At 41.9% G+C, this 15,409-nt stretch overlaps 1 protein-coding gene across 1 annotated transcript in view; it reads left to right on the forward strand.

Annotated features, from left to right (window-relative positions):
• The first annotated feature begins 248 nt into the window (after window positions 1-248).
• Window positions 249-15,409, forward strand: part of LOC139835392 (uncharacterized) — a 32,159-nt gene continuing 16,998 nt past the window's right edge. The window contains exon 1 of the mRNA XM_071825236.1: window positions 249-290. Coding sequence (XP_071681337.1) covers window positions 249-290 — 42 coding nt within the window. The remainder of the gene's footprint in view (window positions 291-15,409) is intronic.

The following is a 15,409-nucleotide window of genomic DNA, read 5'->3' on the forward strand; positions in this document are numbered from 1 at the left end:
CCAAACTCTTGAGCATACGGCGATCCTGAGCGGAGATCTTAGATCTCTCCCATTCGAAGATCTTCTCCTTCTCCACGCGCTCTCTAGTACCTGAAGCGATGTTACTGCAGTGCTTGGTCCGGGGAAGCATGGTGACGAAGTGGTGGAGCGGAAAAAGGAAGAGAAACCTGGGCGCAGGAGGTGCTCAAGGAAGGAGGAAGCTAGGGCAATGGCAAGTGAAAGTAGAGTGTGCAGCACAGAAGGGGAAAATGGCCATAGGGATAAATCTTTATAACCTGGAAGACGATGAGGTTCAACCATTGGATGAACGCGGGGAGATCTTGAGCCCTACACGTGGCCACATAGTAAAAAGCGTTTTACGGATTGAGGAAGTTACTAGGAGCGCACACCCGCAGAACAATAAGAGTGAAAACTAGAGTGTTCTATGCAATTAAAATGGAGCATGTCACTCTCCCACACAAGAATGCTAGAATCCAACCATATGCTACAAAAAACAAAAAAAACCAAAATAAAGACACTCCAAGAATAACACATATCATATGAAGCAATAAAAATATAGCGCACGATGACCTGTTGATTTGTTGATGAAGAAGGGGATGCCTTGGACATCCCCAAGCTTTGACTCTTGTACCTCTTGAATATTTCTTGGGGTGCAGTAGCATCCCCAAGCTTGAGCTTTTGTCCATCATTATTCTCTCCCTACACTTGAAAACTTCCTTCATACAAAACTTCACATAATTCTTTACTAGCAGCATTAGTACAATCAAAATAACAAATTCACTAGGATTCAGTTCTAACATATATCAAACATCCATTATAACATTATCTACTATAGCAACTTCTTCAAAAATCTCTTTGGTCAAACTAACTCAAAAAGAAAGAGATTTAAGAAGCAAATGCAAATAGTGCAGAAATCCGTCAAAATAGAATACCAGATAACGATCGATTTTTTAGAAAATCCTATATTGCTTATATCGAAAATTGGTCAACTAACAAAAGTTAGATAATAACCCAGGGCATATGCGTAAAAAATGGAAGCTCACAATTCCTCTCTGGCTATTTTTATGAATTTTTACGGTAACAACACTTAATCTGTTTCTGGACAGCAACTTCCCTAAATCTTACTTTCTTCCTATCAGAGGCCATTCTTAGCACAAAAATCAAAAAAGCAATGATAAGGAGAGGTTGTTACAGAGGCAAAAACATCCGAGATTAATCAAAAAGAAAAATTACAGAAAATAAAACAATGGGTTGTCTCCCATAAGCACTTTTCTTTAATGCTTTTCAGCTAGGCACAATAATTTGAGAAGATGCTCACATAAGAAATATGAATTGAAGTAAAAGAGAGCATCAAGGAGCAAATATAAAACACATTTAAGTCTAACCCACTTTCTATCCATAGGAATCTTGTACGAAAATAAATCAAAGAAGCACATAGTAACAAGCATAGAAAAGTAAAACAAGTGCAACTTCAAAATTTTCAGCATATAGAGAGGCGTTTTAGTAACATGAAAACTTATACAGCCATATTTTCCTCTCTCATAATAAATTTCAGTAGCATCATGAATAAACTCAACAATACAACTATCACATAAAACATTTCTTATCATGAGCCACATGCATAAAATAATTACTACTCCCCACATAAGCATATTCATTCTTATTAATTGTAGTGGAAGCAAATTCAACAAAAATAGCTATCACTATTATTCTCATCACCATAATCATCAAATATAGGAGGCGTATTGTAATCATAATTAATTTTATCCTCAATAGTAGGTGAACTGAAAATAACACAATCATCATTGTAATCATCGTATATTGGAGGCATAGTATCATCAAAGTAAATTTCATCCCCAGTGCTTAGGGGACTAAAAATATCATGCTCATGAAAACCAGCTTCCCCGAGCTTAGACTTTTCCATAGAATTAGCAATAATGATGTTCAAAGAATTCATACTAATAACATTGCTATTAGCATGCAAGTAAAGTTCCATAGGTTTTTTAATTTTCTCTTCAAACACCTCACGTCCTAACTCAAGATAAATATTATAAAGCTCTCTATTTTTGTTGTTGTTTTCCATTAAGCCTAACGAGTCAAAATAAAAACAAGAACCAAAAAGATGTAATTGCAGAATCTAAAGGAAATAACTTCAAGCACTCACCAGCAACTAAAAGATTTAGTAACCAGAGGATGCGAGTACCTTTTACCTTACCTCCCCGGCAACGGCGCCAGAAAATAGCTTGTTGCCATGGGATTTAGCAATCTCTGTGGTGTAACTTTTCTTCAGTTTCCCAGCAACTGCGCCAAAAAAGAGCTTGATGTCTACACATGCTTCTATTCTTATAGACAATGTTGGGCCTCCAAGTGCAGATGTTTGTAGAACAGCAGCAAGTTTCCCTTAAGTGGATCACCCAAGGTTTATCAAACTCAGGGAGGTGGAGGCCAAAGACATTCCTCTCAAGCAACCCTGCAATTACGATACAAGAACTCTCTTATGTCCCCAACACACCCAATACACTTGTAAGATGTATAGGTGCATGATACGTCTCCAACGTATCGATAATTTCTTATGTTAAATGCTTGTTTTATGATGATACACACATGTTTTATACATACTTTATGTCATATTTATGCATTTTCCGGCACTAACCTATTAACGAGATGCCGAAGAGCGATTCTTTGTTTTAGCTGTTTTTGGTTTCAGAAATCCTAGTAAGGAAATATTCTCGGAATTGGACGAAATCAACGCCCAGGATCTTATTTTTCCACGAAGCTTCCAGAAGCCCGGAGGAGATACGAAGTGGAGCGACGAGGCGACGCCACACTAGGGCGGCGCAGCCCAGGCCCTGGCCGTGCCGGCCTAGCGTGTGGGCCCCTCGTGGTGCCCCCTGACCTACCCTTCCGCCTACATAAGCCTTCGTCGATAATAGTTCCAGTACCGAGAGCCACGATACGGAAAACCTTCCAGAGACGCCGCCGCCGCCAATCCCATCTCGGGGGATTCAGGAGATCGCCTCCGGCACCCTGCCGGAGAGAGGAATCATCTCCCGGAGGACTCTTCACCGCCATGGTCGCCTCCGGAGTGATGTGTGAGTAGTTCACCCCTGGACTATGGGTCCATAGCAGTAGCTAGATGGTCGTCTTCTCCTAATTGTGCTATCATTGCTAGATCTTGTGAGCTGCCTAACATGATCAAGATCATCTATTTGTAATGCTACATGTTGCGTTTGTTGGGATCCGATGAATAGTGAATGCTATGTTATGTTGATTATCAATCTATTATCTATGTGTTGTTTATGATCTTGCATGCTCTCCGTTATTAGTAGAGGCTCTGGCCAAGTTTTTACTTGTAACTCCAAGAGGGAGTATTTATGCTCGATAGTGGGTTCATGCCTCCATTAAATCTGGGACTGTGTCAGAAAGTTGTATGGTTGTGGTTGTGTTGTTGCCACTAGGGTTAAATCATCAATGCTATGTCTAAGGATGTATTTGTTGATTACATTACGCACCATACTTAATGCAATTGTCTGTTGTTTGCAACTTAATACTGGAGGGGGTTCGGATGATAACCTGAAGGTGGACTTTTTAGGCATAGATGCATGCTGGATAGCGGTCTATGTACTTTGTCGCAATGCCCAATTGAATTTCACACTACTCATCATAACATGTATGTGCATAGTCATGCCCTCTTTATTTGTCAATTGCCCAACTGTAATTTGTGCACCCAACATGCTATTTATCTTACGGAGAGACACCTCTAGTGAACTGTGGACCCCGGTCCATTCTTTTACATCGAATACAATCTACTGCAATACTCGTTCTACTGTTCTCTGCAAACATCATCATCCACACTATACATCTAATCCTTTGTTACGGCAAGCCGGTGAGATTGACAACCTCACTGTCACGTTGGGGCAAAGTAATTTGGTTGTGTTGTGCAGGTTCCACGTTGGCGCCGGAATCCCTGGTGTTGCGCCGCACTACACTCCGCCGCCACCAACCTTCAACGTGCTTCTTGGCTCCTACTGGTTTGATAAACCTTGGTTTCTTACTGAGGGAAACTTACTGCTGTACGCATCACACCTTCCTCTTGGTGTTCCCAACGGTCGCGTGCTGAACGGAAAGACATACGTCAACTACGCGCAGCAAGTAAATTTCTGGCGCCGTTGCCGGTGAGATTAAGACACGCTGCAAGGGGAGTCTCCACTTCCAATCTCTTTACTTTTTTTTTGTCTTGCTTTATTTTATTTACTACTTTGTTTGCTGCACTAAAACAAAATACAAAAAAATTAGTTGCTAGCTTTACTTTATTTGCTATCTTGTTCGCCATATTAAAAACACAAAAAAATTAGTTACTTGCATTTACTTTACTTATTTCATCATGTTTCCTCCTAAGTTCACTCTAAAAGATATATATGTAGGAGAAGGGTCTATAATTGGAAGAGATAATATAGAAGCATTTTTCACCCATGTTAGCATGGATGAAGATTTTGAAGATGTACCATTATTAAAAGCTGCTCCTACTTATGAAAGTGCTTCTGCCTGTTTAGTACACATGTTGGAAACTAGATTTATTAGTCTCAACCCCATGATACAACACATGTTTCTTACACTTTCTGATATGGAGATGGGAGAAAAGAGAGATTTTGTTTTAAAAGTCCTTGTTAGAGAATTTAAAGAGGTAGCTAAAAAAGCTAGAAAAGTTTTCATTAAGCATAAGAGGCTTGGTTTGTTCACTGATTTTAAGATAACACTTGAAAAGATGGACATGGATAGAATAAGGTACACTAATAATGTTAATGATGGTGGGGAGATTAAAGTACCGATACCTAGTAAGCTCCTAGGAATATATGAAGCTCTAGAAAATAATTATGCTTGGCTTGTCCCTGAAAATTTGTTTGATGAGAATATCAAGCCTAAGACTAATGAAAAGGGAGCCTCTGAAACTTACATATGCAAAATACAATGCATGGTTGAGAAAACTCCAAACCCCGCTGCCAATGCTTCATCTCTTGATAACACTTGATACACACTTTCTGCGCCTAGCTGAAAGGCGTTAAAGAAAAGCGCTTATGGGAGACAACCCATGATTTTACTACAGCACTTTTGTTTTATATTTGAGTCTTGGAAGTTGTTACTACTGTAGCAACCTCTCCTTATCTTAATTTTGTTGCATTTTTGTGCCAAGTAAAGTCTTTGATAGTAAGGTTCATACTAGATTTGGATTGCTGCGCAGAAACAGATTTCTTGCTGTAACGAATTTGAGCAGTAGTCTCTGTAGGTAACTCAGAAACTTCTGCAAATTTACGTGAGTGATCCTCAGATATTTACGCAACTTTCATTCAATTTGAGCATTTTCATTTGAGCAAGTCTGGTGCACCTAGAAAATTCGTCTTTACGTACTGTTCCGTTTTGACAGATTCTGCCTTTTATTTCGCATTGCCTGTTTTGCTATGCTTGATGGATTTCTTTATTCCATTAACTTTCAGTAGCTTTGTGCAATGTCCAGAAGTGTTAAGAATGATTATGTCACCTCTGAACATGTGAATTTTGATTATGCACTAACCCTCTAATGAGTTGTTTTGAGTTTGGTGTGGAGGAAGTTTTCAAGGATCAAGAGAGGAGGATGATACAATATGATCAAGGAGAGTGAAAGCTCTAAGCTTGGGGATGCCCCGGTGGTTCATCCCTGCATATTTCAAGAAGACTCAAGCATCTAAGCTTGGGGATGACCAAGGCATCCCCTTCTTCATCGACAACATTATCAGGTTCCTGTAATGAAACTATATTTTTATTCCGTCACATCTTATGCGCTTTACTTGGAGCGTCTGTATGTTTTGTTTTGTTTGAATAAAGTTGGATCCTAGCATTCATTGTGTGGGAGAGAGACACGCTCCGCTGTTGCATATGGACAAATATGTCCTTAGACTTTACTCATAATGTTCATGGCGAAGGTTGAAACTGCTTCGTTAAATTATTATATGGTTGGAAACGGGAAATGCTACATGTGGTAATTGGTATAATATCTTGAATAATGTGATACTTGGCAATTGTTGTACTCATGTTTAAGCTCTTGCATCATATACTTTGCACCTATTAGTGAAGAAATACATAGAGCTTGCTAAAATTTGGTTTGCATGATTGGTCTCTCTAAGGTCTAGATATTTTCTAGTAAGGGTCGAACAACAAGGAAGACGGTGTAGAGTCGTATAATACTTACAATATGTCTTTTATGTGAGTTTTGTTGTACCGGTTCATACTTGTGTTTGTTTCAAATAACCTTGCTAGCCTAAGCCTTGTATTGAGAGGGAATACTTCTCATGCATCCAAAATCCTTGAGCCAAACACTATGCCACTTGTGTCCACCATACCTACCTACTACATGGTATTTCTCCGCCATTCCAAAGTAAATTGCTTGAGTGCTATCTTTAAATTTCCATTCTTCTCCTTTGCAATATATAGCTCATGGGACAAATAGCCTAAAAACTATTGTGGTATTGAATATGTACTCATGCATCTTATCTCTTATAAGTTGCTTGTTGAGCGATAACCATGTTCCTGGGGACGCCATCAACTACCCTTTGTTGAATATCATGTGAGTTGCTATGCATGTTCGTCTTGTCTGAAGTAAGGGAGATTTACCATGAGTTGAATGGTTTGAGTATGCATATTGTTAGAGAAGAGCATTGGGCCGCTAACTAAAGCCATGATCCATGGTGGAAGTTTCAGTTTTGGACAACTATCCTCAATCTCTTATGAGAATATTATTTGTTGTTGAATGCTTATGCATTAAAGAGGAGTCCATTATCTGTTGTCTATGTTGTCCCGGTATGGATGTCTAAGTGGAGAATAATCAAAAGCGAGAAATCCAATGCGAGCTTTCTCCTTAGACCTTTGTACAGGCGGCATAGAGGTACCCCTTTGTGATACTTGGTTAAAACATATGTATTGCGATGATAATCCAGGTAATCTGAGCTAATTAGGACAAGGTGCGGGCACTATTGGTAATCTATGCATGAGGCTTGCAACTTGTAGGATATAATTTACATAATGCATATGCTTTATTACTACCGTTGACAAAATTGTTTCTTGTTTTCAAAATAAAAGCTCTAGCACAAACATAGAAATCAATGCTTCCCTCTGCGAAGGGCCTTTCTTCTACTTTTATGTTGAGTCAGTTCACCCATTTCTCTCCATCTTAAGAAGCAAACACTTGTGTTAACTGTGCATTGATTCTTACATACTTGCATATTGCACTTATTATATTACTTTATGTTGACAATATCCATGAGATATACATGTTATAAGTTGAAAGCAACTGCTGAAACTTAATCTTCCTTTGTGTTGCTTCAATGCCTTTACTATGAAATTATTGCTTGATGAGTTAACTCTTATGCAAGACTTATTAATGCTTGTCTTGAAAGTACTATTCATGAAAAGTCTTTGGTATATGATTCAATTGTTTACTCATTATATTTACCATTGCTTCGAACCGCTGCATTCATTACATGTGCTTACAATAGTATGATCAAGATTATGATAGCATGTCACTTCAGAAATTATCTTTGTTATCGTTTACTTACTCGGGACGAGTAGGAACTAAGCTTGGGGATGCTGATATGTCTCCAACGTATCGATAATTTCTTATGTTCAATGCTTGTTTTATGATGATACACACATGTTTTATACATACTTTATGTCATATTTATGCATTTTCCGGCACTAACCTATTAACGAGATGCCGAAGAGCCATTTGCTGTTTTCTGCTGTTTTTGGTTTCAGAAATCCTAGTAAGGAAATATTCTCGGAATTGGACAAAATCAACGCCCAGGATCTTATTTTTCCACGAAGCTTCCAGAAGCCCGGAGGAGATACGAAGTGGGGCGACGAGGCGACGCCACACTAGGGCGGCGCGGCCCAGGCCCTGGCCGCGCCGGCCTAGCGTGTGGGCCCCTCGTGGCGCCCCCTGACCTACCCTTCCGCCTACATAAGCCTTCGTCGATTATAGTTCCAGTACCGAGAGCCACGATATGGAAAAACTTCCAGAGACGCCGCCGCCGCCAATCCCATCTCGGGGGATTCAGGAGATCGCCTCCGGCACCCTGCCGGAGAGGGGAATCATCTCCCGGAGGACTCTTCACCGCCATGGTCGCCTCCGGAGTGATGTGTGAGTAGTTCACCCCTGGACTATGGGTCCATAGCAGTAGCTAGATGGTCGTCTTCTCCTAATTGTGCTATCATTGTTAGATCTTGTGAGCTGCCTAACATGATCAAGATCATCTATTTGTAATGCTACATGTTGCGTTTGTTGGGATCCGATGAATAGTGAATGCTATGTTATGTTGATTATCAATCTATTATCTATGTGTTGTTTATGATCTTGCATGCTCTCCGTTATTAGTAGAGGCTCTGGCCAAGTTTTTACTTGTAACTCCAAGAGGGAGTATTTATGCTCGATAGTGGGTTAATGCCTCCATTGAATGCAGGACAAGTGACAGAAAGTTCTAAGGTTGTGGATGTGCTGTTGCCACTAGGGATAAAACATCAATGCTATGTCTAAGGATGTATTTGTTGATTACATTACGCACCATACTTAATGCAGTTGTCTGTTGTTTGCAACATAATACTGAAGGGGGTTCGGATGATAACCTGAAGGTGGACTTTTTAGGCATAGATGCATGCTGGATAGCGGTCTATGTACTTTGTCGTAATGCCCAATTGAATTTCACACTACTCATCATAACATGTATGTGCATAGTCATGCCCTCTTTATTTGTCAATTGCCCAACTGTAATTTGTTCACCCAACATGCTATTTATCTTACGGAGAGACACCTCTAGTGAACTGTGGACCCCGGTCCATTCTTTTACATCGAATACAATCTACTGCAATACTCGTTCTACTGTTCTCTGCAAACATCATCATCCACACTATACATCTAATCCTTTGTTACAGCAAGCCGGTGAGATTGACAACCTCGCTGTCACGTTGGGGCAAAGTAATTTGGTTGTGTTTGCAGGTTCAACGTTGGCGCCGGAATCCCTGGTGTTGCGCCGCACTACACTCCGCCGCCATCAACCTTCAACGTGCTTCTTGGCTCCTACTGGTTTGATAAACCTTGGTTTCTTACTGAGGGAAACTTACTGCTGTACGCATCACACCTTCCTCTTGGGGTTCCCAACGGTCGCGTACTGAACGGAAAGACATACGTCAACTACGCGCAGCAGTGCACTAGTTTGGCGAAGAGATAGTAAAATACATGTGATATGGATGCATATGAGTGGTAATAACAATCTGAAATAAATATGACAACAATTAAATATGGAGTAAAACAATAAATAAATGGTGATTCGGTGTTTGGAAACAAGGCCTAGGGATCATACTTTCACTAGTGGTCACTCTCAACAATGATATCATAAAGGAATATAAATATAAGCACTTCACTATGCTACTCTGAACTACTCTCTTGTTGGATAACGAACACAAATTCATTGCGTAGAGCTGCAAAAGCAAACCTCAAAGATGTATTCCGCAAGTACTAATGAACACCCCACACTGCACTTTGAGCATCCATAGGCGGTACTAACACACCAGAATTTCATAGAGACATACAACTGAAATCATAATTCAGTTAACAAGTATTCTGTGAAATATAGCCTAAGAGACCCACACAGTGCACACACCCTCACCTTTACACACGTGGGACAATAAGTCTCCGGAGATCACATAAGTAAAATTCACTTAAATAGCATAACGACATCTAGATTACAAAGCTCATGAGCACATAAAGATCACATCATGGGAGAGAGAGATTAACCACATAGCTACCAGTAGACCCTCAGCCTCGGGCAGAACTACTCACTCCTCAATCCTCATCGTAGGAGTCAGCAACATCGATGGACATGGCTTGAGTCGATGGAGATGGCTCCGGGGGCAACTCCCCGTCCTGGCAGCGTGCCGGAACAGAGACTTCTGTCCCTCGGATCTTCTCTTGACGATGGCGGTCGCGACAGAAGTTTTCGGGGACGGAGGCTTGTATATTTAGGGTTTTTGCATCGGGAGCTTTATATAGGCGGAGGAGATAGGTCGGTGGGGTGCCCGAGGGTCCCATACCATGCCTAGGTGCGGGCCACGACAAGGCCGCGCCTAGGGGTGGTTTGGGCGTCCTGTTGCGCCTCTTCGATCCCCCTTCGGACTTCGTCTTCGTTACGATAAAATAGGCACTTCGGCTTTTGTTTCGTCCAATTTCGAGAATATTTCCTGTACAACTTTTCTGAAACCAAAAACAACAGAAAACAGGGAACTAGCACTGTGGCATCTTGTCAATAGGTTAGTTCCAGAAAATGTAGAAAAGTGCAACAAAGTGTAAACAAAACATATTGGAATTGGTGTAAAACAAGCATGGAGCATCAAAAATTATAGATATGTTTGAGACGTATCAAAGTGTTGGCTGAGAAAACTGCATCGGGGTTGTGGTTGAAACTGGAATCGATATGCATGTCCAAAGATCTAACCAGTAAGATGCATGTGAAGATGAAGTTGTTGTCGCAGAAGTTTCAAGTAGGTGCGTCAATAATGAATCACCTATTAATCCTCAGAGAGATCGTTTCTGATTTGTTGTCCGTGGAGGTAAATTATGAATATGAGGATCTTGTTCTTCTACTATTAGTCTCGTTGCCTAATTCTTTTGCGAATTTCTGAGACACCATATTATACAGCCGTGATGAACTAACCCTTGCCGAAGTTTATGAGGCCCTCCAGCAAAGGGAAAAGATGAATCTATGTTGCAGGTAGAGGGTTCGTATGCAGGTCCGAGTTATGACCAAACAAAGAAACAACAACTACAATAGAGATAAGAGCAAGACCGTCAGAGACTGATCAAAATCCAAGGGCCGAGATAGTAGGTTCTGCAAGTATTGTAAGAAAACTAACATAATATTGATGATTGTTGGAAGCTGCACAACAAGGTGAAAGGAAACGGTACTTACCAACCGAAAAACAAATCTGATGATGATGGTAAGGTTGTTGTTGTTGTTTCCAGTGATAATTCATATGGTGATTGCCTAGTTGTGTTTGATGGTTGTGTTTCTGGTAATGATGAGTGGATACTTGATTGTGCATGTTCATGTCATATTTGTCGTAACAAAGACTGGTTCAGTTCTTATGAGTTAGTGCATAGTAGAGATGTTTTGTGTATCGGAGATAACAACCCACGTGAGATCATGGGCATTGGCTCCATTCTAATCAAGATTCATAATGGCATGACACGCACACTAATAGATATGAGAGACATACATGGCATGACCAGAAATTTGATCTCTCTCATTACACCGGATGTTGATGGGTACAAACACTCTGATTCTCATGGAGTTCTGAAGGTATCAAAAGGTTCTATCGTTCACATGCTTGGTGATATAAATTTTGTGAAATTATATATTATTAGAGGTAGCATTTTGTCTGGTATTGATGCTGTTGTTATTGCAGATGAACCTACAAAAACTAATCTGTGGCATATGCGTCTTGGATATATGAGTGAACATGGCATGTCAGAATTGCACACGAGAGAAATGCTAGACGACTTCAATATGAGTAAGTTTCACTTATGTGAGCACTGCATTTTAGTAAGCATAAAAGGTTTAAATTTGTTCATACCGCTAAAGAGATTTTACATTATGTGCATGTTGATTTGTGGGGTCTGACAAGGGATTAACTTGTCAATGCCTACGGATGGTAGACTAGGGTTTAGTTGGAAGTAGAGGGCAAGTAGATCTCGAAGGTTTCAGCCAAAAAGTACTCGACGATTATGAAAACTAGGGTTTGTGAGACAATGATTCGATGCTTTCTTTGTCCCTCGACTCCCCCTTATATAGGAGGTGGAGTCGAGGGATTCGTATTGTACAAGTTACAGAGTCCGGGAGGGTTTCCAACCCATCCCGCAAGATTACAAACATCGTCTTCTAATACAACTCTAGCTTTCCTAAATATCCACTTGGGCTTCCGATTCTTCTTATTCTTCGAGTTGTGGACCTCCAGTAAACCCCGGGTACTATATTCGGCAGGCCCATTGGGGATGCCTATGTCAGTAGCCCCCGAGATTTTGCTTGAATCGTAGAGTTAGGGAAAATCTCCACTGTTTATATTTATTCGACAACTTTAAACTTCTCTATATTTCTTCATATGAACTTCTATATTGTACAGGGATAATGGTAGTTGGGGCTAGTTCATCTGACGGATCAGGTACTAGTTAACTGCTCTAGTGGCAATCCGCAAAAACCTACTTCAAGATCACGTCCCTGGACATGATCTCGGGATACTGGTGTAAACTTCCACAGGTGCCGCTTAAGGTCTTACCATACTGTCGAGTCCCAGTCATATTTATCGGGTACCTAACGTGTCCGTTAGGATTTTTCTTCGTATCTGTTGATACGGATAAAAGTAGCAAACCGACGTCAGAGACGGCGCCACGCCACACAGAACGGATCTGGGGTCTTATCTTCGCATATTTGCGGCATTCAGAAATTGTTCGCAACTTTGGCGTTCTGAGAATATATTGTCGAGTGCTTATTCGGCTATTGGAATGGCACATTTTATTGAGTCAACGGATGACTTATATTGCTCTCCCGATGGGAGTATATGTAGAGTTATGTATATAACTCGAAAAATGCACACTTTTTCTTCTTCTTTTTCTCTATCTTTTTTTATAATTTCATCGGGCACGCGAACAGCGTTCCCGATGGGAGTAGCCCCCGAGGCTATGAGCAAATACTTGTATTTGATCATAGGCTCTCGCCATTTCTATTTTGTCTTTCTCAAAATTTTCATTTTTCCAAAGTAGCCCCCGAGCATTTGATCAAAAACTTGTATTTGATCAAAGGCTCTCCAATATCTTTTGCTATCGCCATTTTTATGAAGCTGTTGAGTCGAATTTTTCTCTTTGCTAAAGTGATGTCATTGCTGACGATAGCCACGACCGTAATTCCTGGAAATCGCGAGATGCTCCCTCTCGCTGCCTTGCGGGCCCAATTTTCGCATTGTATTGACACGTCGTGGAAGTGGGGGACACACGTTCTCCACTTTTCCTGGCGCACGCACTGTACCTCCTCCAGGGTGAAATTACTTTTTTACCCCTGTTCCACGTGTACATCATCGGCCACACACTTTTTCCACCCAACGGTGCGCCGCTTCGCCGCACCTCTATATAAGATCCCTTTCTTCTTCCTCGAGCACTTTCGCTCGCGCCGCTCTCCTGCTCTCCTCTGCAAAAAATCTCCTCTTGCGCCCCATAGTTTCCTGAGCTCAACTTCCCTCGAGCTGTACTCCTGCGCCATTGTTGATGCCACCGCGCAGACTGACGAGGCACAGCACGCCAGAATCAACAATGACTTCCGTGGATCTGGGGAGCGCGGAATGGGAGAGATCCAAAATCTCTACCCAAGACATCAACCTCTTGAAGAAATTGAGGATAAGCAAGAAGCCCAAGGCGCTGTGCTTCCCCAGCGAAGAGAGCTACCCAACCCCTCCAATGGAGTATCGGGTTAGTTTTGTCGATCACCTCATCCGCGGCCTTTCTGCCCCCATTCACCCTTTTCTTCGGGGGTTGCTTTTTGTTTACGGACTGCAACTGCACCACCTCACACCCAATTCTATCCTCCACATTTCCATCTTCATCACCCTCTGCGAGTCCTTCCTCGGCGTCCAGCCTAACTGGGCGTTGTGGAAGCGCATTTTCTTTTGTCGCCGCAATGGCTCTCCCAATGTCGCCTATAACATAGGCAGCGTTGTTATCTGCGTTCGCCCTGATGTCGATTACTTCGACGTCAAATTCCCTGACTCAGTTCAAGGGTGGCGCAAGAAGTGGTTGTACATCCATGAGGAGAACCATGGATGTGCTGAAGACAACATCCCTCCTTTTGACGGTGCCGAGAAAATCTACCGCCGCTGCTCCTGGGATGCAGAGGCTACCGAAGAAGAAAAAACGGCGACGGAAGCATTGATGACCCGCATCCACGAGCTGCAAAACACCCGCGGCAAGGAGCTGTCGGGTATCCAAATCACGACGTATTTCCTTAGGATCAGAGTGCAGCCTCTGCAGGCTCGCAAAAATCCCCTCTGGAAATATGCTGGCGACAATGATGTGGATCGCATGTCGGTGGATTTACCGGTCAAGGACTTAGAAAAACTTGTCTGGAAGATTTCCTCCCTCAGCAAAAAAGATCATGTCCCTTCTTCTTGTCGCGTAAAACCATACAGCGCCACCAATGCGCTCCCCGAGGTAACCTTTGTCGACTTTGCCTATTTTTATTTGTCATCCTTTACATAGCTCTTTTGCTGACGCCTCCCCTTGTTTTTGTATAGAATCATCCAGATCTTGTCTCGCTTCCTCCCCTTCCTGAAGGTGGAGAAGTCGAAGAACGAGCTGTTGTCATTGAAGACAACCAAGATGCTCCTGTCCCTGAAAATGAACCCGCAGGTTCTCGAAAATCTGCGGGATCCTCTGAAAAGGAAGCTGAATCCGAGGGTACCACCTCGGCACACTCTCCTCCTCCTGTTGTTTCTCCAAAGAACAAAAGGAAAAGGACTGATGTCGAAGATTTCGGAACCTCCAAAGCCGAAGAAGCTTCTCCTTCACGTCGGAAGGCAGCTTTCGATCCATACCTCGAAGCTCTCGTCAGTTCGTAAGTCACCTTTTGTCTCTTACTGTTTTGCTATTTGAAGAGTTTTGTCTATCTTGCTTCTTATACTGTCGCCATTTAATCGTAGTGGCGACGAGGAAGAAATGCCAGCTTTTGATGCGACTGCTCGAACGAGTACGTCGCATACTCTAGTTGTTTCTGAAGTGCAAGTTGAAGGAGAAGAATCTTCGCCTCCTCAACAAAACACCGACGAACCTGCTGCTCCTGAAAGCCCCCTTGTCCCTTCACCAAAAAGGGCGAGGGTTGAAACAATCACAGAACCTACCCTGCAATTGGGTAGCTCCTCAACTCCTCTTCTGGATGATGTAAGTTCTTGAACGCTTCCTGATACTGTCGATATTTTCACTGTTTGCTTCTTTTTATTTTGTGCTATCGCATTTTTGTCTTCTACCGACACTTTGTTTCTTTTTTTTTCTTTCTTTAACAGCCTTTAATTAAGGAATTCATCCGCTTCGGTGCCCAATTTGTTGGGTACCGCGAATATGCTAGCAAAACTGAAGGTACTGACTTCCTGCTTCTCTTTGCCCATGACTCCTTACTCCTTTCTTGTCATAACTTTAACTTACTTTTGACTATTTTGGCAGAAAAACTTGCGGAGGCCAACAAACGTGTCGACACGCTTGCTCAGAAATTAGAGCAAAGTGAGGAGGCTCGTAAAAAGGCCGAATCTGATGCTAGCACGGCTAAGGCAGAGGCTGACAAAGCCAAGGCAG

This window comes from Lolium perenne, chromosome 2 (assembly GCF_019359855.2).
Source record: "Lolium perenne isolate Kyuss_39 chromosome 2, Kyuss_2.0, whole genome shotgun sequence".
Lineage (NCBI taxonomy): Eukaryota > Viridiplantae > Streptophyta > Magnoliopsida > Poales > Poaceae > Lolium > Lolium perenne.